The sequence below is a fragment of the Protopterus annectens genome, chromosome 16.part0, assembly GCF_019279795.1.
Source record: "Protopterus annectens isolate FY-2018-M chromosome 16.part0, PAN1.0, whole genome shotgun sequence".
Lineage (NCBI taxonomy): Eukaryota > Metazoa > Chordata > Ceratodontiformes > Protopteridae > Protopterus > Protopterus annectens.
Genome location: NC_056750.1, coordinates 28,928,315 through 28,952,072, shown reverse-complemented (window position 1 = coordinate 28,952,072; position 23,758 = coordinate 28,928,315). Strand labels below are relative to the sequence as shown.

The 23,758-nt window shown below is 41.0% G+C and overlaps 1 protein-coding gene across 6 annotated transcripts in view; it reads left to right on the top strand.

The window, feature by feature from the left end:
- The window catches only part of SETX (senataxin), a 2,451,437-nt gene that overhangs the window by 710,105 nt on the left and 1,717,574 nt on the right, over positions 1-23,758 (top strand). For all 6 annotated transcript variants that reach the window (XM_044058409.1, XM_044058411.1, XM_044058407.1 and 3 more), the window contains one exon: positions 16,017-16,188. In XM_044058409.1, coding sequence (XP_043914344.1) covers positions 16,017-16,188 — 172 coding nt within the window. The remainder of the gene's footprint in view (positions 1-16,016; positions 16,189-23,758) is intronic.

Here is a 23,758-nt window from a genome sequence, read left to right as displayed (position 1 = left end):
CAAGACCCATTTCCCCAAAGGCAGGCGCCTGGTCTGGTGGACCCCAGCCATAAACAAACTTTACAACAGGAGGAGGAAGCTACTACATGACAGAGCAAAATCCCTAAAAGGGAAGGCATCTCTGATCAGTACTAGCAAAAACTACGATCACTCATAAAATCATCCAAGGCCAACTTTGAGAGAAAAATCGCAAAAGATACAAAAGACAATCACAAGGCCTTCTTTAGCTATGTTAGAAACCTGGGTGGAAACTCCCAGATATGCTCAGAGTTAGTCCACAATGACACAAAATACACTGAACCCACTGACATTGCCAACATTCTGGCAGACAGGTTCAGTGCAAATTTCTCCTCCCCCCCCCAAAAGGAGAAATAACTATCCCAGCAGAGTGCAGCCTCCCAAACATCTCAGATGCCCAGGTGAGAGCCGCCCTCTCTAAAGCTAAAAACACAGCATCAATGGGACCGGACAGTGTCCCGGGCTGTGTGCTACATGAACTCCAAGAGGAACTAAACCCACACATAAGGCTGCTGTTTAATCTTAGCCTTACTACAGGATACGTACCCAAAGAGTGGCGTATGGCAACAGTGGTCCCACTTCACAAAGGCGGTGCTTCTACGGACCCTGGAAATTACCTCCCCATAAGCTTGACGAGCCTGGTCTGCAAAGCTATGGAGAGGATCATTATGGAACTCATAAACAAAGACATTGGGAACCTACAGACATTGGATCCTACACAATTTGGCTTTGTCAAGGGCAGATCCTGCCTTTTGAACTTGGTCGACTTTTTTGAAACAGTCACTAAGGCCATTGATGAGGGTAAGGCAGTTCACACAGCCTACCTTGACCTTGCAAAAGCCTTTGACACAATACCCCCACTCGGGCATCATAGACAAACTCACCAGCGTAAATGTAAACCCATATGTCACAAGATGGGTTGCAAACTGGCTCAAGGACAGAACCCACAGGGTCAGAGTTGCTGGAGCTATGTCAGACTCTAAGCCGTTCACAAGCGGTGTCCCACAGGGCTCAGTCCTGGGACCTCTCTTGTTCGGCATTTATTTTTCCGAGGTACAGGCAAACATAGGAGGATTGTGGCTGACAAAGTTCGCAGATGACTGCAAACTGGGCCATAATTGATACTCCAGCAGACACAAACATCCTTCAGAGAGGCCTCATAGAAACGGATAATTGGTGCCAGAGCCATGGCCTTAAGCTGAATGCCAAAAAATGTATAGTCATACCCTTTGGGAAAAACAAGTTACCCACAAATTACCACATAGGTGGTAATCCATTAAGTACGGAAGACGTAATCAGGGACCTAGGGACCCAGGTTGACAGTAACCTCTCATTTGACACTCACATTGCCAAAGTGGTTAGGAAGACCTTCTATATTGCCCACCTTATCATGAAGGGTTTCACATCTAGATCAAGAGAGGTCATTGTGCCCCTATACTCTTCTCTTATCAGGCCAATGATTGAGTACAATGCCCCATTTGGGATGTATCTTACCCGACACCTGCAGCAGTTGGAAAGACCCCAAAAGTTCCTCACCAAGAGGATAAAGGGTCTTAAACATATGTCATATGCTGCCTGACTGAAAAAACTCCAGCTCTATTCAGTCGCATACTGCCTACTCAGAGGTGATCTGTGCCTGACATACAAGGCCATGTCCAATCCAGAATTAATGGACATGCTCCACCTCAGAAAATCCAAATCCATCAGAGCCACGAGAGCAAGAGACTTAAACCTCAACACAGAAATAAATAGGACGTGCTGGAGAGACAGATTCATAACCCAGAGGCTCCCTACACTCTGGAACAGAATCCCAATCCATGTTAGGCAGAGCCCCTCACTAACTCTATTCAAGAGAAATCTTGACGAGTGGATGGGAGATCGTAGGTTTACCCCGGGGGTCATCTCTGTGTCACTACTAGACAGAGGCACAGTAAACTAAACCCTAAATGGGCGTAGTATTCTCATCCTAAGGGGTGGTGAAAGCCACACACACTCTGGCTAGGCTTATAAATGCCCTAGGGCAGATAGCCTAGTACGAACCTATGAACCTATGAACTTCATAGATTAGTTCTAGGCTAACTGCCCTTGTGGGCCATTTTAAGCCTAGCCAATTACCCCATGTGAGAATCAAACCCTACACCTTGACTCTGTAAGGTAAGTACCTTAACCATTATGTCAACTTCCCACCCCTTTTTGAATATTTTCACATTTTTTCTTCATATGTTTTTTTGAAGAGGTGAATGAAGTAATTTAATGATATCTTAAATTCTTTTTTTAAATTTAAATTGCGATTTTTGTGCCATTCTGTTTTCTGACTGGACTAAGAATCAAAACAACACACACCCCTGGCTCTCAAGATATACACTCATTCTTATGAAAAAAAAGACAGAGCACCTGGAAGCAATGGAATAAAACTGAAGTCACCTTCCCTTTTCCAAACCTAGAAACAACTACATAATCTAGCTAAAAAACACATTGATACAGATAAGAAAACATTCTACTCCAATGCCCAACTCACCCATAAGTCTAACCCCCCAAAACTTCTGTCACTCTATTGATAACATCCTACAGCCAGACATCCCTTCTACCCCCAACCCCTACCCCAACAAAAAAAATCCCCTTGGAACTGCCACTTTTCTAAATTCATACTTCATTGAATCTATTCACAAATTCACCCACAGTGGTCAGAACAATAAACACCCCCCCCACTCCACTTTTCATCAGTACTCCCTCTTTCACACTCGACCCCATCTTGAGATCTTACATCAAATCTCTCCTGCCTAAGCTGAAGCCATGTTCCACCTCTTCTGACAACCCCCCTTTCTTAAACTAGCTGTTCACTCAATAGCCTACCCAGTCTCTACCCTGATCAGTAAATTTATTCAAGAATCCATCTTCCCAGATATATGGAAATCATTCTTTATCACTCCATTACACAGGAAGGCAACATCAACGAACCATCCAACTACAGACCTATTGCTTTCCTCGCTCTGCTGTCTAAACTCTTTGAAAAATCCATTCACAAACAGCTTAAGTACCTTCTAGATAATAACCTCCTAACCCCTACGCAACATGGCTTCAGACCCCATCATAATACATCTATTGCCCGACTGTCCTTTACTCAAACCGATGCAAAAGCCATGGACAAAAATTTTCTGGATGTCCTTCAAGGATGCATCTGCAGTCCTAACATATGGGTTGTCCTGCCTCAGGCAGCCCTTTGGTCATTATTAAAGTCTGGGTCTGGCCTCGGCTGATGTCGCACTTCACCCGACGTCATAGCTGCTGTGAATTGGGTATCAAAATAAAACTATGTACAGAGTCCACAACAGATGTAATTTCATATATGCTGAAATTTTATTTATAAGTTTTTTTCAGTTTTAACCATGATAACGTTTTGTGTAACATTTGATGTTCTTGAATCAATCGTATGTAATTCCTATTACAAACAGTCTTAGTTAATGAAATGAAGTCTGCAAAAGAGAGGTATTCTTTGTTCTTCCAATTTAAAGTAATAATCTTTCTTGCTATTGCAAGAGGAGACCAGAGAATGTGTGTTTGATTTTTTGGAATACATGTTGGCACTGGTGCATTAAATGATAAAGTAGAATTTAATAATTCACATTTGTCTGACCACAACGCTTTTGCAAAGTCCTTATAAGTTAGACCAGAATCTTGCCTCTTTCTTGACCTTTCTAAAGCATTCGATACCGTATTACACTCCAAACGTCTCGATAAACTATCACAACTCAACTCATCTCCCTCTACTATTAATGGTTCACCAGCTGTTTCACTAATAGACAACAATCAGTAAGATGGCAGACTACCTGCTCCCCTTACTTGCCAATCCAAACTAGGGTGCCCCAAGGCTTGATTCTTGGCCCTTTACTCTAATATTTTCACAAACCAACTGCATATTTCCTGTACAGCATCCAACCTGATACAGTATGCGGATGACTCTACCCTTATTACTTGTTCTGACAGTTTTCTGTAATGTCCTGTAACCTCCTGTCTACTACTCAGCATAGCTTCCTATCTGTAGAAAAATGGCTAACTGACAACCAATTCTAAATTCCAAAAAAAAACAAAGTTACTACTTTTTTTTTTCAAAACCCCTCTCGAACCTCAAATCAGCCTTCATCATTTCTTCTCTCGTCAGTACCATCATACAGCCTGACCCTCATACCAAACTTCTTGGTGGTGGTATCGATGACCAATTAAAATTTGATACTCATATTCAGCACAATCAAAAACTCAACCTACTCTACAAACATAAAAAATACCTAGCCCTTGACGCTAGGTAGAAGCTAGCTCATGCCTTCCTCCTTCAATGTCTACTTTATGCCTCCCCCATCTTTCACATCTACAATCTACCCTTTTGGCTAAACTCTGTCAATCATACTGTAGTGTTGCAAGATTTGCTAGTAACCAACCCTACAAATCTCATCACTGCCATGCACTAAAATGGCTTGACTTATCCCAGCACGTGCTTCACTCCTAGCTACAAATGACTCGTACTCTGCTCTTAAAACCCCCTTCCTGTCCTGTTCTATCCTCACTAATATCACATTATACCCCTCCCAAAACTCCCCACAGCTCTGACCAGCTCCTTCTGGACACCTGTAAACCAAATAGAAGTATTGGTAAACTTCTTTACAAATATAGTATTTCCCATGCATGGAACAAACTTCTCCTTAACATTCAAATAATTTCTAACATAAATCTCTTTAAATACAAACTTAAAATTTTTCTCCTAAATGTCAATACTGGTCACTGTAATGATCCCACTTAAGTGCCACCTTACCACATTACTACCTCTCACACTTTTAACACCCACCTATTGCAAGTGTCTTATCTCATTAGCATCTCTTTCTCTTTTTGTTAATTAAAAATTGTTTTAACTTTTGTACTGTATGTTATGCACATTATTGTAATGTTTATGTAAACTTCATTCTCAGGCCTTTTATAAATTTCTGATGTTCTCATGTAAAGCACATTATTGTATTGTTTGCAAACAACTTCATTGTCAGATGTTTTTCTTTATGTAACTTTGTAATAACTGTCTGGAGCTTTTCTACTCTGGTCTCCACTGAAAACGAGCCACTGGCTCAGTTGAGCTAAGCCGGTTCACAAATGATAAATAAAGTTTGCTTAAGTTTAAACTGAATTCCTACACAAGGCTAATTTACACTGTTTTTGTACATGTTGGACTGAAATTAGCCTTTTTGGGGGGGAATGAGGTGATATGTATCTTGGCTTAGTATGTAATTACTAGCTTTTTGCTTTAGTACAGTATTCTATTTGTTTCTGTTTAAATTCTGTTCACACTGACATTTTAAGGGATAATCTTGGAATGTTATTGCTTTGTATACTGGGAGTAATGGTCAGCAGTAATTTGTACTGAACTGGCTAGTTTTACGCCTCCTGTCTAAATTAACTCAAAGTGTGGTACCCCACCACCACCACACCTACCCCATCTGCACCTAAAACTCCCCCATAAAAATAAAACAAAGAATTACGCCTCAGCCTGTGGAGACCTGTCAGACTACTCGCCTTCTTTTACGCCCAGGTCCCTTGGTGTGGTTGTCACCACAGTTGTGCATGACACAAGGGTCAGACATTTCCCCTGGGGGCTGTACCATTATCTAGTTCAGATCCAGGAGAACCAAATTCTTTAGATGCAGGGGAAGTCAAGGATGCAGAATCTGTTGCCAGGGTTGATGCGTCTCCACCAGGGGATTCTCCCACTAGTGTAGTGCATGCTAAAAAGAGACAGAAAACTCACCACGTAGTTGAGCAGCAGTCTGTTTCAGGTTTCCCCACCAGACATGGCAGCTATGCCTAGATCCATTGAAGAGTGCTTAACTGGGTTATAGTAACGCTGGTGCTTCCACCTTCTGCATTTGTGCTTTAGATCTTGATTTTGAAGGTGATCATGTGTGTGAGGGTTTTGACCTCTTGGAGTCGGATCAGTCTGTTCTTTCTCATGGCAAGCAGGTACAGGAAACCAAGCAGATATTTTCTTTTTCCTGAAGGCTGGCTAGGTTTAGGGATGTATTTAATTGGGAGTGGTCTGCTACTGTCCCCAAGATTGGCAGGGCCAATGATCTTTTGGAGAATGAGGTACCGATCCTTGAGCCCATCTCTCCAATGATCTTGGCAATGGAGGATGTTTTAAGAAAGCCCGTAGTTCTCCTTTGCTTACTGAGGCTGTTCTGAAAAAAAGGAGATTGGGTTTAGTCTGCCTTTCTGGTTCTCCAGGGCCCCTTGTCTAGGGACTCTTTTTCTGTATGTCATTTCTAATAAAACGTCTATGAGTTCTACAAATCTGGTCTGTCAAGATAAACTAAGCAACTGGCTAGAATCCCAGGGGTAGAAGCTGGGGCAGTCCTGCACGGTAGCTTTTTAAAATGTTTGACTATCACATTTTATGTGGACATTTGTGTTGAGATGCAGGAATAGTTTAGAAGGGTTTGCTGCATCACTGCATGTTGAGCAGAAGGTTTATGTCAAAGATGCTGTTTCCAGTTTTTTCACTGTTTATATTAGAAGGGGCTGACACTATTTCTGGAATTGCAGCTTTGTCAGTGATGATGAGGCGGCACACTTAGGTTTGCACAGTCAAAAATGTTCTGACTTCAAAAATAACATTTTAAATGCTCCCATTGAGTCTGATTGATTGATTGGTATTGTAGCTAATCAGATCCTTAAACCCTGGGATGACAGAGGTAAATTGTTGCAAGGTGTGTCAAAAATGTTTCGTATTCCTAAGTTTTCCTCCTTTGAACAAGATCATTTTTGGTGGCCTTTTAAACAGAAGTCCCAGTCTTACTAGAATCAAAGTTACAAAAAGAAGGGGCAGGATGACAGCTCTGCCGTGTTCAACAAGAGGGGTTCCTTTCCCAAACGGGACACCTCCCTCCCAATGTATGACTGTGCTGCAATGAGACACCCTTCTTTTTCAAGTTTCCCATCAGGTGCTTCTCTGGTCATGTTGTCTCTCAACAAGGCATCCTGGTTGTCATTTATTTTCAACAGGTGGGTCCTCAGCATTGTGGATGAGGGTTGCTGAGGGCAGTGAAAAGACCATCCTCCTTCATTCAGAGGAGTTCCTCCTCATCCCCCAGATCAGCCTTTATTATTCCCCCGCCCATTATCCAGCTTATGCTGGATTCGGGGTTCATAGAGCCAGTGATTCCTTCCAGGAGAATGATAAAAAGAAAATGCGTGGAGACCAGTATTGAACATGTCTTTTCTGAATAACTTCATCAAGATTCCAAACTCAGGATGGTCACCATACAGACAGTGCTTCCTGTTCTTCTAGACCACTGCTTCTTGGTGACCCTGGAATTAAAGGATGCCCGTTATCATACCCCCGTCGCCCGTTGTTTCCATAGTTGTCTGAGATTTGTTGTCTCTGAGTCTTGCTTTCAGTTTTATGAATATTGCTCTTTGGATTGGCCGTTGCTCCTCGAGTGATTTCAAAATGTCTTGTCCCAGTAGTGGCTAACTCTGACTGTGGGCGTCCACATTTTCCCTACTTGGACGACTTGTTGGTCTATGTAGAGTTTGCATGCAGGTGTTTGGAATCGTTAGAGAAAGTTTTGGACTTCCTTTGTCTTATAGGGCTCAGGTGAACCTCCTGAAGTTGTGCCTGACCTCTTTACACAGACCTATCTTTCTAGGGTGTCTTATCGACTCCTGCTTCATTCTCATGATACCACTGGCTCATTTCCACATGATAAAAATTCACTGGTATGTCGAAATTGTTGGACTCTGCACCTTCATTCCCTGGAAACCCTGTTGCTGGTGCTTTCCCCCGTTAACTCAGTAGCTGGTGCTTCCTTTCATCAGACTAGATTTACAGTGGTGGAGAGAACAGTTGACTGTCAATCCAGGACTTTAGTCTCCTCACTGATTCTGGTGGAGTCTGTCTAGAAAGATTTGTCCGTCTTCATGTGGGAAAGTGTGTCATATGGAGAAGTAAAGAGCAAGCTGCTTGGGTTCCGAAGGATGCTCAGAATTGCATCAGTATCAAGGAGATGTTGGCAGTGATTCACGTCTTGAAGGATTTTCGTCACCTGTGGACTCCAGGTTTTCAGGTGGTTACGGACAACACCACAGTGATATCTCAACAGTCAGAGAGGTATGAGGTCTTACCTTCTGCACTGGTTGGCAGTGATGCCCTGCGAGCTGGCTTCTCAATATTTTGTGACTCTCCAGACGTCTTACATTTTTGTCAGAGCAGAATGTTGTAGCAGATGCGCTAAGCAGATCCGGGGCAGATCTGCATGAGTGGAAGCTCCAAGACAGTGGTGTTCCAGGGTCTAGTCCAGATGTGGAGACTGCCTCAAGTAGATCTGTTTACTTCCTTTCAAAACAGTCAGCCAGAGAAGTTCAGTTCCAGACATCCTTCAGGCATGTTTGGAGGAAAGACACATCCTCATTCCCTTGAACAGGAATATTCATTTTAGTAATTCCATCATTTACTCTGATTCAGAAGGTACTTCTCAAAGTTCAGTGAGAAATCCCAAAAATTATTATTGGCCCAGGCAAGCTTGGTTCTCCATTTGCGTATACAGTATGAGGTGTTTGGTACCCCCTGATTTAGTGAAAATTCATTTGATAGCCTGGATGATTCAGTTTTGACTTCCTTTAGGCACCTATTTCATGAGTAGGTGCAGCAGGTGTTAAGAGGCCAGAAAAACCTGTTACTAGAAAACCGTATAGGTTCTTAGGAGATTACTAGACTAATGGCTGAAAAGTTCTTAGAAGCCTGTCCAGTTTTTTACCCAGTTTTCTATCCCTAGGGGAAAAAATAAAGGTTAGCAAGTGGGGTTTTGACAATTTTTGCAAACTGCCTCTGTTCATAAAGGACATGGGTGCCACCCCAGGAGTGAATTTGCGATTTCCCATCCATTGGTCCAGATTGCACTTGAAGATAGTCGGGGAAGAACTCTGCTTCACATGAATAGGAAGTCTATTCCAGAGGAGGGGCAATCTGTGGGACATATATCTGTCTGCCCTGCATGATCTATTTATGTCTGATATCAGGTTTAAATCTTTGGAGCCGGTAACTCTTGTGCAGTTATTTTTGACACTATGCAAAATTTCCATTAGGGCTGGGTCAGAGACTACCTTGTAGGTCAACACAGATCACACCTCCGTAATGAGTAGGACACTGAATACAGTAATAGGGCTCTTAATCAATCTGCATTTTACATGTTGGTTTTACTCTGTATTTTTTTTTCTGGTGATAAACCTCTGAGGGAGCTTCAACTGTTGCAGGTGCCTGGCAAGGTACATGCCAAAGGGTGCATTGTACTTAATTATTGGTCTGATGAAGGCTGAGTACACTAGTATTATGACTTCCTTAGGTCTGTATGCCATCCTCTTACATATAAACTGAGCCACATAGAAGGATTTTCTCACCACCGTGGACACACGATGGTCAAAGTTAAGATTATTGTCTGAGTACTCAGATCTCTCACCACTGGGTTCACTCTTAGGGAAGTGCTATCAATGTTATAATTTGCAGGGGTATTAGGTTTTCAAAGGGTATTATTACGCACTTCTCATTTTGTTTGAGGCCATGGCTCTGACACTAATCATTAATCTGTGTCAGACCTTTCTGTAGGATATCAACATGTTTGGGGAGTCAGTGATTGCCTGCAGCTTGCAGTCATCAGCAAACGTAGTCAGCCAGTGGCCATTTACATTTGCCTTGACATCTGAGAAGTATATCGCAAGCAGGAGGGGGACCCAACACCGAGCCTTGTGGTACTCCACTGGTGACTGGCCTCTTGCTGGATGTTGGTTCTCCCACTCTAAACATGTTTCCCATCCGTGAGCCATTTGTATATCCAGGGATGACGTAGAGGTTTATGCCCAGTTTTGTGAGTTTATCTATAATACCCAAGCAGGATATTATGTCATAATTCCTTCGCCAGGTCAAGATAAGCAGCATGCACTTGTCTTACCCTCATCCAGCTGAACTGGTTTGGGCCTAGAGTCTGCATATTTTCTGTGTTATTATTAGTCATGAGGATAGTTAGACTTATGGGGTGGTAGTTTCCTGGGTTCATTGATTGTCCCCCTTTTGCAGAGGAATGTCTGTTGCTGTCCACTCTGCTGGGACAAAGCCTGTTTGGAGACTGAAGTTAAATAGAGATGCGAGCGGGTAGTGGGTCTGCTAAGTCATGTTTCAAGATATTTAATAGACACCCTGGGATTCTGTCAGGACCCATTGATGCCCTGTTTCTAGTCTAAGAGAGTGCAGTGACAGCCAGTTCTTTTGTGATAACAGGCAAAGGAATGTTAGGGGGTGTTTCATGGTGAGTGACCATATGTGATGGGGGGGGGGGTGAAATTGAGCTGAATTTATTGGCCAGCAGGTTTTCTCTTCCTTCCGGTTGAGTATAGTGCCATCTACAGCCAGTTCAGCACATGTTGAGTGTAAAAAATGCTATGTAGTTATCCTTTGCTTGGGAGGCTATTGTAGTCTTGTATTTAGCTTTTGAAGACTTGATTAGTTCCCTAATTTGCCTGTTGAGACTAATGAGGGATTTTTTCTCTGTTGTGCTCCCTACCACTTAACGTCTAGACAGGAATTTTTTCCTTCTTTTGTATAGTCTGTTTATGCCAGGGGGCCACTATGATGACTTGTTTTCTGGCTAGATTTGGAGTTATAGGTTCATATGTTCGTAGGCATTTGCTGATCTCTGATAAGTTTCCAAACCTCTGATAAGTTCTCTTACCCTTGATAAGTGTTAGCAGGGACCTGGGAGATGAACCATTTACAGGTTGCCTGTGTCCATTAGAGACATGGATGCTAGTCCAGGGATGAATTTCCTGTTCCCCATCCAATTGCCGAAGTTGCACTTGAATTGGGTTAAGGAGGAAGTCTGCTTCACATGGATGGGGGAACCTGTTGCAGAGAAGGGGTTAGTCTCTTGGATGCATACCTGTCTCTCCAGCATGTCCTATTTATATTACAGGCAAGGTTTGTCTTTAGAGTGGGTAATTCTGGTGTTGTTTGTTTTGCAGATGTACATTAGGTCCATCAGAGTTGGGTCTGATTATGCCTTGTTGGCAGGCATACATTTTCCCTCAACAGCTTGTAGGAGACTTAGTACAGGGATAGGGCCTTGAGGGTGTCTGCATATGACATGTTATTTATGCACTGTATTTTCTTTTAATGAGGGTTTAGTTTGATCAAGTACTGCTATTTCTGTGCAGTTATTTAAGTGATTGTACAGGGTATTCTTGTATACTTATGCATAAGCCTTTGTGTTTTCGGGGTTATAGGGATCTTTACAATTACCTTTGCTATCACTTAACAGAAAGTCATTTGCGTTGGAAAAATTCTTTAGGGTTTTAGGGTTTGATGGGGGTTCTACAGTTTCATTATTTTAAAGGAGACCAATTTATGATCTGATCTTGCCAATGAAGACATTATGCTGGGGGGGGGGGGGGGGTGCAACTTTCCCCTATGTTTGTGAGTACTGTGTCGGGGATATTTGAGCCCCTAGTGGAAGTGTAGACCAGCTGTTCCAGAGCATTTGCATTGGCAAAGTCCAGGAATCTCTAAGCCTGCATGTTGGTGGTTGCGTGCCTGTCCCCAGTATATGGAGGGGTAGTTAAAATCGCCCATGAATAGTGTGTTGGGCTGAATGGGCAAGTGATTCTACTAACTTCAGGTATGCGGAGTGGTTTTCATTGATCATGACTGGAGACGTATAGCTAGTGATGGTATGGTGGGGGATTGTATGTACGGTTAGCTGGACATGGAGTAGCTCAAATGAGTCATCCTGCTTGACCAATGTGGAGGTGTGTTTTTTTTTTTTTTTTTTATGTAAATGGAAACGCTTCTTACTTTATTTTTTTCTTCCTTTTCAGAGGGTAGTCTGAATGTTTCGTAGGTGGTATTGTCTTACATTGCTGGGATGCTTTCTGCAGCCTTGAACAAAGCCTCTGTAACTGCACAGATGTTAACATTCTCCAGGTTAGGAGAGCTTCCAGGAAGTGCAGTTTCTTGTTAAGGCTCCTAGCATTGAGCAGTAATACCTTCAGCTTGGCATAAGAAAAATTTGGTATATTAGTGGGTCTGTTGGTTTGGCACTGCCCAAAAAAGGCACTATGGGGGTGGTTAATCCCTTGGCCAGTATTTAAAAGTCTAGCGGCGACAGGTGCAGACCATCTCTGGCAAAGCAGTGTGTGGATCATGTCATCACTGGCTGACAAGTACTGGATCTCCTTGGAATGATACCAGTATCTAAGTCAATTACTGATGTCAATCAATTTCTGTTTGTATTGTGGTATCGTTCTTGGTGAGGGTAGAATGCTGCTTAGTGTGAGGCTCATACCAGCCTGTGACACATATTCAGAGATGTCCATCATGTCCCTCATTGTATAGTCCCGGGATCTCAAGTCTTTCACACACACACATGGACTATGATTGAGTCATACTGGTACTTGTGGTTGAGTGACCTGAGTGCCTGCATAATCTGGCAAATCCTGGCCCTTGACAGGCAAATGACTGTAACTCTGTCTTTAGCCAACCTGGTGAGGGGGCGTCCGTATTTATCACATTGGAGTCTGCTATGGCCAATATGTTTGAATGTGTGATGTTTTGCCTTAGGGGAATGTTTTGGAGACACTATGATGTACATTTTTGTGTGTAGTAGTTGGTCTTGACTTGGTTTTGTTTGCATGTGGTTTCTGAGGGCAGCGTAAGGGGGAGGCTTTTAAGTTTTTGGCAGTTTACTTACATCTCCACAAATGTAGGTTTATGCGTTGAGACCTTATTTTTGTGAGGGACATGATGTGCGTGTGCTGACAACCTGCTTGTCATTTGGTTTGTCAGTATGTGAGTCATGTCTCAGTTTTCATACTGTAACTACCTCTCTCACACACAGTTTGTTTCAGGATTAAGTGGTTGTCACTGTACATGATACAATTGCTACGTTGCGTCAGGATGCCTATGCCCACGAGGCTGGCCACAGAGATAGCAGGAAAGTGATAATACAGTCCTGTAAAACTAGCAGATGCAGTGTAATTAAATACTGCAGCAGCACTGGAAACAGTTCAGCTTTGAAACTCTACTAAAAGTACAAGAAGTGTAACAATTAACGTGGGCTTCGTATGAAATACAGTAAAAATAGTCAGCAGAACTGCAAAATGATACTTTTCATTCTTTTAGCAGCGGATATTTTAGATGCAGCAAATTCTCTGTAACTCAGTTGAAGTAGCCAAACCAAGAGCAGCTCTGAGAAACTGAGGTTTTCTAAGTGGTGCCTAAATGGAAATGGAGGGGCTCTGTTGTAGTTAATTCCCCGTGGTCTTGAAATATTTCTGTGAGCTACTTCAGGATGGCTTATCACAGGCATCCATCAAGGGGCATTTTGTAGCCATCTCTGCCTTGTCTGCCTGTGGTTTCCTCCTCTTTCTCCTCTTTTGGTTAAAAAGTTTATGAAAGGAGTGTTGTTTATGAGATCCCCTCAATTCTTCATCTGTGGGATCTCAACTATATGCTAGAAAATTTGACTGCCACCTTTCAAACCGGCAGCTCAATCTGATCTCAAGTTCTTAATGTGGAAAACTGTTTTGCTTATTGCTCTGACATCTGCAAGGAGAGTTTCAGAGCTGCAAGCTCTCATGTTGGGGCACTCTTTCCTCCTTTTCCATAAGGATAGGGTTGTATTGTACACTAATCCTTGCTTCATGCTGCAAGCATTTTCAGAGTTCACTCTTGATCAGTCTGTTATTCTCCCTTTGGTCTTCCCAGAAGCTAAGAATCTGGAAAAGAAGATTCTTCATAGCTTGGATTTGCATCAACGTCTCTATTACTACCTTGATGGAACAATGCTCTTTAGGAAGACTGAAAGGCTTTTTGTTACCTTCTATGGGGCAAAGAAAGGTCAACCTGTCTCGCATACCATTGTATTTTGGTTGCCCTCTGGTATTATTTTTTGTTACACCCACCATTGCAAGGCAAATCCAGGCAAGGTAAAGGTACATTCCACTGTAGCATTTTCGTATTTAGTAGCATTTATGAAAGGGGTGGCCTCTAGAAGTATTCTAGTGACAGCAACTTGGTCTTCAGTCCATACCTTCACAGAGTACTACAGACTGGATGCCATTTCTTGATCCAGAGCAGGCTTAGCTGAGACTATTCTCCAGGGGCTCCTGGACCCTCAGCCTTCTTCTTCCCAGGTTGGGTAAACTTTGGGAATCAACCCATATACCAGGAAGGCAGTGTGAGTATGTGTTGAACATACTGCAGTTTTATAAGTTCCACTTACCTGTAATAGCAGATAATTGTAGAACACAATACCTTACTGGCAGCACCCTGCAACCATCCCTGTTTACTTGGATGTATATAGTTTTTTTTGTTGGTGGTTGCTTTTTTTTTTTTAAGCAGCTTTTGTTTTGTGTGTGTGTGTTTTCTTAAGCAGCTTTTGTGTGTGTGTCTGTGTTTCTGTGTGTTGTCTTTTGTAAAAGTAGGTGTTTGCAAAGCTTGCATTTTCTATGCATTTTCTATCTGCTGCTCATTTTGGGCCCTAGAGAGAAAACCAAGTACTGCTGTCTGGGGGCTGAGAAGTACTCTCCTGCTCTGGAGGCTGATTGGTGCTTCACAACTACAGACTGGCAGGAGGAGGAGTCTGAAGCTCTGAGAGACAGCCAGAGGGAGGGTAGTCTGATACTACTACCCATATGCCTGTGAGGCAGTCTGTTTTACAAACATCTACTGTTATATGTAAGTGGAACTTGCACAACTGTATTTACTTTTTCATGTGTTCCATTGCATATTTTAATCTACCAGTTGCAATTTTTTTTTATGTGGCAGTAGTCACCTTTGTGGTATGTTAAACAAGTTACTTTAAAATGCATTATTTTATTGTAATACATGCAGTTGTTGCAAGCAATCATTTATCTTATTTTTTCTTGTATGCAATATAAATTGGTTTCCTTAAATTTGCTGTTTTTCACTGACCATGTTCGTAGAGATTGCAGACTGCATGCTCTGGGTGTTGAGACATCTGTGTTAAAACCTAGTTCACACTAGACCCCCCCCCACACACACACACACACACACACTTAGGTGGTCATAACTGTTTACCTGTAGAAACTCTTTGCTGTGCCACACCCGAAAATCTGTTGTGTATTGGTGATGACTTACTACAACTGCAGGGTTGTACCCTATTAAGTATGTACAGTACTTTTATCACTCATTTCTCTATCAGTCTGTAGACCAGACTGCCAATATCAGTTTTTGGGCTGCTGCATTTTGCTCTTGAAGGTATGCATTTTACTCCTTTTCTGGGATGCTTTTACATTATCTGCTTTTGCTTAGTCTTGTCATGAATTTTCAGTCACTTGAGTAAAAAAAAGTTTGCTGTTAGTTTGAAAGGCTTTTATTGAAGGAGTTTGATCTTGAACAGTAAATAAATGTGCTTGCATTTGATAGGATAGGATTAAAAAAAGAGTGGCCTAGCTGTGCTGCAGTAATATCAACTTCAAACTAGAATACTACCAATATGATGCATGGAGACAAATTAAGTCAGTGGTCTTTCAGTTGGTAATTGTAATTATTTTCAATCAAATTGTTATTCAAATTTACAGACCCACATGTCGCTGGAATTCACCCAACTGAGTCACTGGGCACTTGGTGAACAGATAAATAGTGATAGTGTCTTTGACTCGGATAGTAATAGTTGTAGGAATTTTATTTTGTCATTTTCTTTTCTAGTTTGCAATTATTAACAACTAACATACTTTGGCCAAAGAATTTCACAAATTATTCCTAGAGCAATGCACATCTACCTGTTTAGCAGTTAAATTCACATGGAATTAGATTTTCTTAGTCCGCATCTTGTTTTTTTTAATCAGAGCCTGTTTTTAAATTAACAGTGCTAATAGAATATGTTGGTACGGTAAATGCCATTGCTGAACAGAAGTGATGCTTGTGCATCTTGTGCATCTTTTTATGGTTTCAGATGAAAGTAATGATCCCTTTTGGCCTGCACTGCAGTGTTTTATGGTGATTTTGGATCGACTTGGATCCAAGGTTTGGGGGCAGGCTGTTGATCCCACGCAGGCATTTCAGACCATAATTGGGAGTCGAAGTTACAATAAAGAAATTGAAACCATCCGGAACACTCTTGAAAGGTAAGTTTGTTGTGCTTTTTCCTTATGTTGTCACAGTTATTTCAACAGAGTATAATCCAGCATTATTATCAAATAGTGTTTGTCATAAGGATCATAGTTGCATGAATTCGTAATTAATTAACCGGCTTTAAGTGTTTAATCATGAAAGCTTTACTGATTCCATGGTCAGTATACAGATGAGCTAATCAATGTAAACATGTGAACTGCAGTGGTAATACATAACAGTTTTCCAAACTAAAATAGTTCAGAAAATTAGTTAACTCACAAAACCCAGGCAAGACTGTATAACAAATGTTAAATAGTACACATAGCCAAGGTGGAATCTGGGAGGCATGGTAAAAATATAAAATACTGCTGATATTTAATCAGTCACATAAAATGTTGAGGTTTCAAATGCAGAATTCAAATTTAGCTCTCAAAGCTTTTGATCAAGAAAATCCAGAATGTAAAACCCCTCCCTGTATCAGTCATTAGGACCAGAAAAGCTAAAAGTCAGCACTTTTGATCAAAAGCTGAAGTCTTTCTTCTAGTAGCAGAGTGCATACTGTCCTATAGTTGTCAGCTTTGTCAGGTGTGCCAGTGCATATAAGCTAAGACAAGTCACATTCCCTGGTGAAAGAGGGGTCACTCAGGATAGATTGCAGAAATATAGTAGCCAGTCACTGGTGAACATAAACAGGATGAAGCACAGATCCTCCAGAACAAAGCTGGCATCCCCATGCAAGTCTCAGGATCATCAGCAGATGAATTCCAGCATTGTTAGAAGCCTTGCCATAAAACAGCAAAGCGAAGGTCGAAAAACGATTAGAGTGGAGCAAAAACAGGCAAAGAATTAAAGTAACCACCAGGTAGTTCAGGTAATTAGTACTGTAGTTTTTTAATTAAACATTTGTAATTGCAGCACTGGTGTATTTTTAGATGTAAACGCATTTCATAAGCGCACTGCAGCACAGCGTCAGAAGGCTCGTACACAGTAGAACTTAGTCCTAGTTTAATTTTCAGAGTGTAAAGCAAAGGTATTATAGTAGCAAATGTCCAGACTAGAGTTTTGCCAGCCTGCACTACTGCCTTAATTATGTGTAACCCTGATGATATGATTGCGATCTTGGGAAAGGAGGGCATCAGTCCCCAAGTCTGATGTTTTCACTAGTCATATTCCCAAGGGCTTTGCTGTTACAGGGAGGCCAACAGTAACAGACAGTGAAGTGCATGCCCTACTTAGCTAAAGTCTAGAGACAATTGGAGGTAAGTTACAAACCACCTGGACCAAGGAGTACAACTGGATATGTGTCTTGCTTTCTGGGTTGTAATACATCATTCCTTTGGGCTTACTCTATGGATGATTGAGTTGTAATTGATTGAAAACCATCAGCTGCTTTGATTCACAACTGCTTGAGAATAAAAGTCACCTGCAGTCGACCAGTATATGTCAAAATATGTATTTATTTGGAAGGGGCATTTCCTCCTCCATCACAGTTTTCATTGCTTTTGTATCCTGATCTCACTGGTGTATAACAGTGGGCCTGTATCACATGAGCGAATCTCACAAATTGCAAACGCTCTTAATATCGAACGTACTGGACCTCAAACTTCCTATTGTGGGGGGGCTGTGCCCCCCACCACCCCGCTAAATATATATTATAACTTCGAGATCGCACTACAGTGAGGAAAGGGCAAATATTCCATTCTTCACTGTACCGCAATCTGAGAAAAAGCACTTTGAGGTCCAGTACATTCGATATTATGAGAGTTTGCAATTTGGGCGATTCGCTCATATGATATAGACCCATAACAGTGGGTAAAGAAGTTCCTTAGTAGAGCAAATAGCTGTCTCTCATAGGCAGTGATTTGGCAATACTTACAGCTGAACAGTATGACTAGTGAGCATTTTTTTTACTATTCAAGCATGTAGAACCCCAGTCAGCTTAATGGAAAAATTCCATTGCTGACACCTTCTTCTTCCCATGCCATGTTGTTGTTGCAGACCACTTTTTAAAAAAAAAATGTACCTAGCATTTAATTCCACTGGCAAATAAGTGCCACCACTTTTTTTTATAGAAAGCTGTTTGGTTTACTTGTATGCCTCTTGTCACCACCACTGTTTTGCCTTGATGTTCTTGTCTGTCAGTAAAAAGCTGATTATTGCATCCCAGCATTATTGCATGAGAGCTACAGGAGCAAGGAGCTGTGTCTCCTGAAAATACCTCCTTTCGTTCTAGTTCCATGATAGATTCTTCAGTCACATTGCAAGGGAGAGGATCCCTTTTTATTAAGGTAGTCTCTGGCAATGAGAATAGCCTTCCCATCTCCATAAGAATAGCGCCGGTTCTTACCAAATTTAAGGTTAAAATAGAAGAATGTCTTGCTGATGGTTTTAAATGCATCTGTTTCAAAGAAAATGGAGTCTCACTTTGACTTTCTTGCATAGCTCTCAACCTCTTCGCATAAAAAGTCTGGGCAAAGCTAAAAATAACGGGGGGGGGTTAAATATGGCTCTTATAAACTTGGAAAGTTGCTAAAAGATCTTGTGTTACCATGCATTTTCGGAAAGATATGAAGTCTGAAACTCAAATGTCTGTCATTATGTAGTGAATTCAGCCCTCACTGATTTGCTGCATAAATTCCAGAAAACCACAGATTTCATCAGGAACAGACCCAAAATATGAAACAAAAATCTGGACATTCTGTGAAAATCTGGACAGTTGAGAGGTATGCATTTTTGAATATCTGAGAGAAATTTACCTTGAAGCCATTTTGCATTACTCTTAAATAAGAAAAAAATACTTTACTGTAGGGACTCCCATTCATGGTTCTAGCACGAAACAATCTCAAAAAACACTCAAATGCAGTTGAAATGTTTGGTTTTAGTGCTTTGGTCGTTTACTTAAACTTAATGCTTAACCTACATTTTTTTGTTATATTTTTTATTTCTCATTTTCAGTTTTCTTCTTATAGTTTCTTGTTACTATATTTTATTCTCTATATTAATATTTTTTGGGTATTACTGACGCTGTCCGGTTCGACTCTTAGCTAGAGCGTCTTCTGCGTGGAGACATGCGTGAATGGGCGTACCTTCGTTGAAGGTTGTGCATCAGGGCTGGTAACTCAGCACGTAAAAATCAACTACCAATCATTAGCAGACCGGAGTTCCGCTGTGGCGACCCCTAACCGGGAAAAGCCGAAAGAAGACTTAGAATCTTTTTGTTGTGTATTAACACAGAATTTTGGGAGCAAGTATTTTATGTTTGTTATGCTTTTATTATGCCTTTCATAATTTGTCTATGGTTTGCTATGTTAAACTAAGTTTAGGTGACACCTTTTTGCGATGTTTAATACCCATGGAACACTATAATTTAAGCTATGGGGTAAAGATTTTAATAGGGATGTATAGCTTTAAATTTAATGAATGAAAAAGGGCTCGATTCTCATATGACTTAGTACATTATACAAGCTCCATTTTAAACATATTTGCATTTTTACTGTTTCACCCGAAGACGTTTTGCAGTTATTAAAATGAAAGCGCTAAAACCAAAAGTTTCAACAGCTTTTGAGTGTTTTCTGAGATTGTTTTCTGTTGGAACTGCGAACTTTGTAAACTTCACTCTTAAATAATTCAAAGCTTGGCATTTTGCTGATAATGTAGTCTGTCACATTTTGCACATTATTCAGACCTGTGTTAGTTTTGAAGACCGTCTCATAATGGTTGTGCTTTCTGCTTTTGTGCAAGTTTTCAGTCACTAGTAATTGGTTCTTTTCCTCTAGTAATCCTGTACTTGTGTTGTGTGTACCAGTGTTTTATTCTTATCAGTAGTTGTATTTTCTTTTTTTTGTTTTTTTGCTGCACTCAGTATTTGGCTGTCTTCTGTTCTTTGTGCGTTTAGCACATTGCATGACTGAAAGGATCCATGAACCAGTTCACTAAATTATCAAATTAAGTAAGTAAATAAATGAACAAAGTAGTCCATTTTGCCTCCATAAGTAAATGGGCCATCTATTGTTTTTTAGTAGTTTGTCATTTCCTTCTGGTTTTGTGCTTTTTTTTTACTAATGATGTCCTAACAGAATTTAGAATAAGTAAATAAATGAACAAAGTAGTCCATTTTGCCTCCATAAGTAAATGGGCCATCTATTGTTTTTTAGTAGTTTGTCATTTCCTTCTGGGCTTGTAGGCCTTAACTTTGACACACCCAGCTAGGTGCAGATATTTTTCTTTTGCTGTCTAGATTACTGTTTTTGGTTTTGTGCTTTTTTACTAATGATGTCCTAACAGAATTTGCCAACAGACACTCTCTTGGATGCCACATTCTTTCAGAAGGCTATTATTTGCAGTGCCTTTTTGTTTAGGAGAGAGCCACTGTTAAAATAAATGTGAACATTTTGTTGATTCAGAAAAACACTTTTAAAAAGAACAAGGAAATTGCAGACATTATAGAGTATACAAGATTTTCTTTTTCTTTCAGTTAAAAATGTAGTTGAAAGACCAACCTTTTAATTAGAGAGAGATTTTGAATTACAAAGTTGTTATGCAGCGGACATTGATGCTTCACTGCATCAGGTACTAGTGACCGATTGGCTAAAGCTTTTTGCATTCAGGGGAAACCTTGACATACTGGTATCAGGATTTTCTCCATAACTTGATAGGCTGAAGTGTGTTCTAGTTTTCCTGTTCTGTCTAGCATGTGCTTCTAAAAGGAATTATGGGAGAGGAAGAAGAGCAGGGTAGAGGGTAGCTGCTTTGTTTCCTTTTCTGGTAGTTAGTCACACCCTGTACTGCTGTCTTCCTTACTGAATGGAAGGGCTGTGTCAGTGCATGCATCTTTTGATTATCTGATATTTTCCATGTTTACTTCTAGAGACTTCCCATGTTTCTGTTGCTACTTTGTTGGATAACTTCCCGGCAGTAATTGTAGCAAAATAAGTTGGCACATCCTTATGTCTGCATCACCTTTACTTTAGAGGGAACAGGTGAACAATTGATTTGTACTTTTGCCCTTCAGATGTTTGATATCTCCTCCTGGCACAGATAAATGTGGATAGTCCCTGATATACAGACTAGATTCCATCCCCTTTGGTCTGGATGAAATGTCTGAAAATGTAGAATCCCTCCTTTTTGTTCTCTCCCCTCCCCATTACAGTATTTTTATTGAATTCTTTAAGTGGGTCTCATTTCCTTTTTTGTTTTTTTATTTTTTTTATTTTGAGGAGCTATATGATCTGGAAGTAAGACATTCCTCATCAGACCCTGTGATTGGATTAATCCTTTCAACCAACTATAGTTCATCTTTTTTTTTTTTTTTAGGTTCTTACCCTCACTGCTAATACTTAACATTAAATTACTTTATTATGATGTATGTACTTATACCTTGAGACTGCTAATTATTTTCTTCTGCATGCATTGTTAGTACCTCAGCCATTACTTTTGCTGGTAAAAAAGGCTTCTGAAATTCCACAGAGTGGTCCTCTGTCCATCAAATTATAATGTCAGGCCTGCACCAACATTCTTTCCTTTCCTTAGAGGAGAGGTGCCAAGTATTAAACATTGTCACACTTGCCAACAGTTCAGCTCTGAGACTCACTGGAGAGAGAAGCTCTTAAGTCAGCTTGCTGCAGTCAGGATGGTGGTGAAAGAAAAGCCCACCTTGCAGCCTCAGATATCTGCTGAAGTACTGTGATAAGGACTGAAGTTGGGGAAGTAGGCCATGGCCTAATTGTGCTGTAGATGAGTCTACGTTTAAAATGTCCATCTGGTTCCTAGAGGTGTTGATTTTGCCTTTACTGAGCTGGGGCTTAAGGTTGACCTAATTCGGGTGCTGTCTGTCGCTTTCACATAGCCTGCTGCACTTTTGACTGAGGTGATGCTGTACCATTTGTAGACTTTTGGTATGTGTCACTACAGGAAGGCATGGCTAATATGGGCTTCCTTTAAGGAGGAACTTTGAAACACTTTTATTTGAGCAGACACCTAAAAACCTGGTGGAGGACCTGTTGAAGAAATAGACACTGAATCACCACTGTGGAGGAACTTTGACTCCTTTCCTTTTCTGTCAGTTGTAGTCAATCTCAAAAGAGACAGATGCACACCATACTACGCAAGAAAAGCTCTTGGGTATTGCATTGTTATGTCCTGTCCCTTGCCAAGCAAGTCTGTCAAGAGGATGACCTTTCTGACCTTGTCAGCAGTTCTGACTTTGATCTGAGGCAGACTGGGAAGGGGGGAGGGGAGTTGGTGAGCTATCACTAGGGACGATTGCCTCCTGCTAAGTTTATGGAATGGTTCCAGACTCTACATAGAGGCTGTCTCTATTCACAACAGAGTCATGGTTCTTCCCTTGCCTTTTCCCGGCCCCAAAGGGGATAAATGGATTATTCACCATATCTAGTACATCTTCATTCCTGTGAATGTTATCCTTGTTGCTGTAGAGAGTCTGGATGTTGTTGCTGGACTTCATGGATATATTTCCACCATCCTATTGATGTGATTTTCATTCCTGCAGCCAGCTAAACCAGTCATAGGTTCTAATACCTGATATTTCCCTAGCAGGTTTGGGAGTCCACTTTTTCTCCCACTTCTCCCATATGGTACCTTTTCCAAGGTGAAATGGGACTTGTCAGCTGTCTTTTAAAGCTTGGAGGTGAAAACTGTGACGACAGAATTCTTCACAGGCCACTCCTCATTTACTGAAAGAGCCGGCCAGGCAGTAGCCTTGCTTCCTGTCCACAGAATTGATGTGTGTGTCTGACAGTTAGTCAGAGACAGAAGCATCACTCTCACACTCAGTGGTTCAATTCCCTGTGATGTGAGTAAGCTGACATTATCTCTTAAGCTCTTCATGAGTCGTGTACTGAAGATTCTTATTAAGAGATCATCTGCTCCAAGTCTTATGAAGTGGAGCCCTCCAGAAATTGGCTTATTTGCCATTCCTGCACAGAGCAAGAGCGAAGTAATTCCAGATTCTTTTTATCTCTGCTTTGGCATAGGAGGGACTTTTATACATTCACACTGTCTGGGGACCTGCTGGCTGCAGTGAGGGAAGATAAACTTGATGTTCAGCATAGGAGTTAATATTGCAGCCCTTGCTTTTGTTTGCTTATACATATATATATTTTGAGTCCAGTACATCTGAAATGTCTTCTAATGCAGTGAGTACAGATACGGACTTAGAAGTGACTGAAATACATTCTCCTATACATAAGAAAGCTAGACCTAACCTAAGGGGGGGCCCTTTAGAAGGGGTGGAAAGAAACATTGGAAGAGAGAATTTGAGAGAAATGAAGGAAAGATTTGAGAAATTGGTGAAAGAGAAATAAATGATGAAGGACTTCTAGTAAATTGAACTGAATACCAGCTTAATGAAGACGAGAAAGCTGTGTTAAAGAAAGGATTTAATTATGTACTTTCTTTCTTTTTGTCTCAACATGATATGTGTATGAATATCAAAAATTTTTGTAGAAATTTGAATTTAAAGTATTTTTTCATACAAAATGTGATTTTTCTGTTACTTCGGAGTTTACATTTAAAAAAAGTAGTTTCATACCCCCTTATCACCCAAGGATGAGATTATTTGAAGAA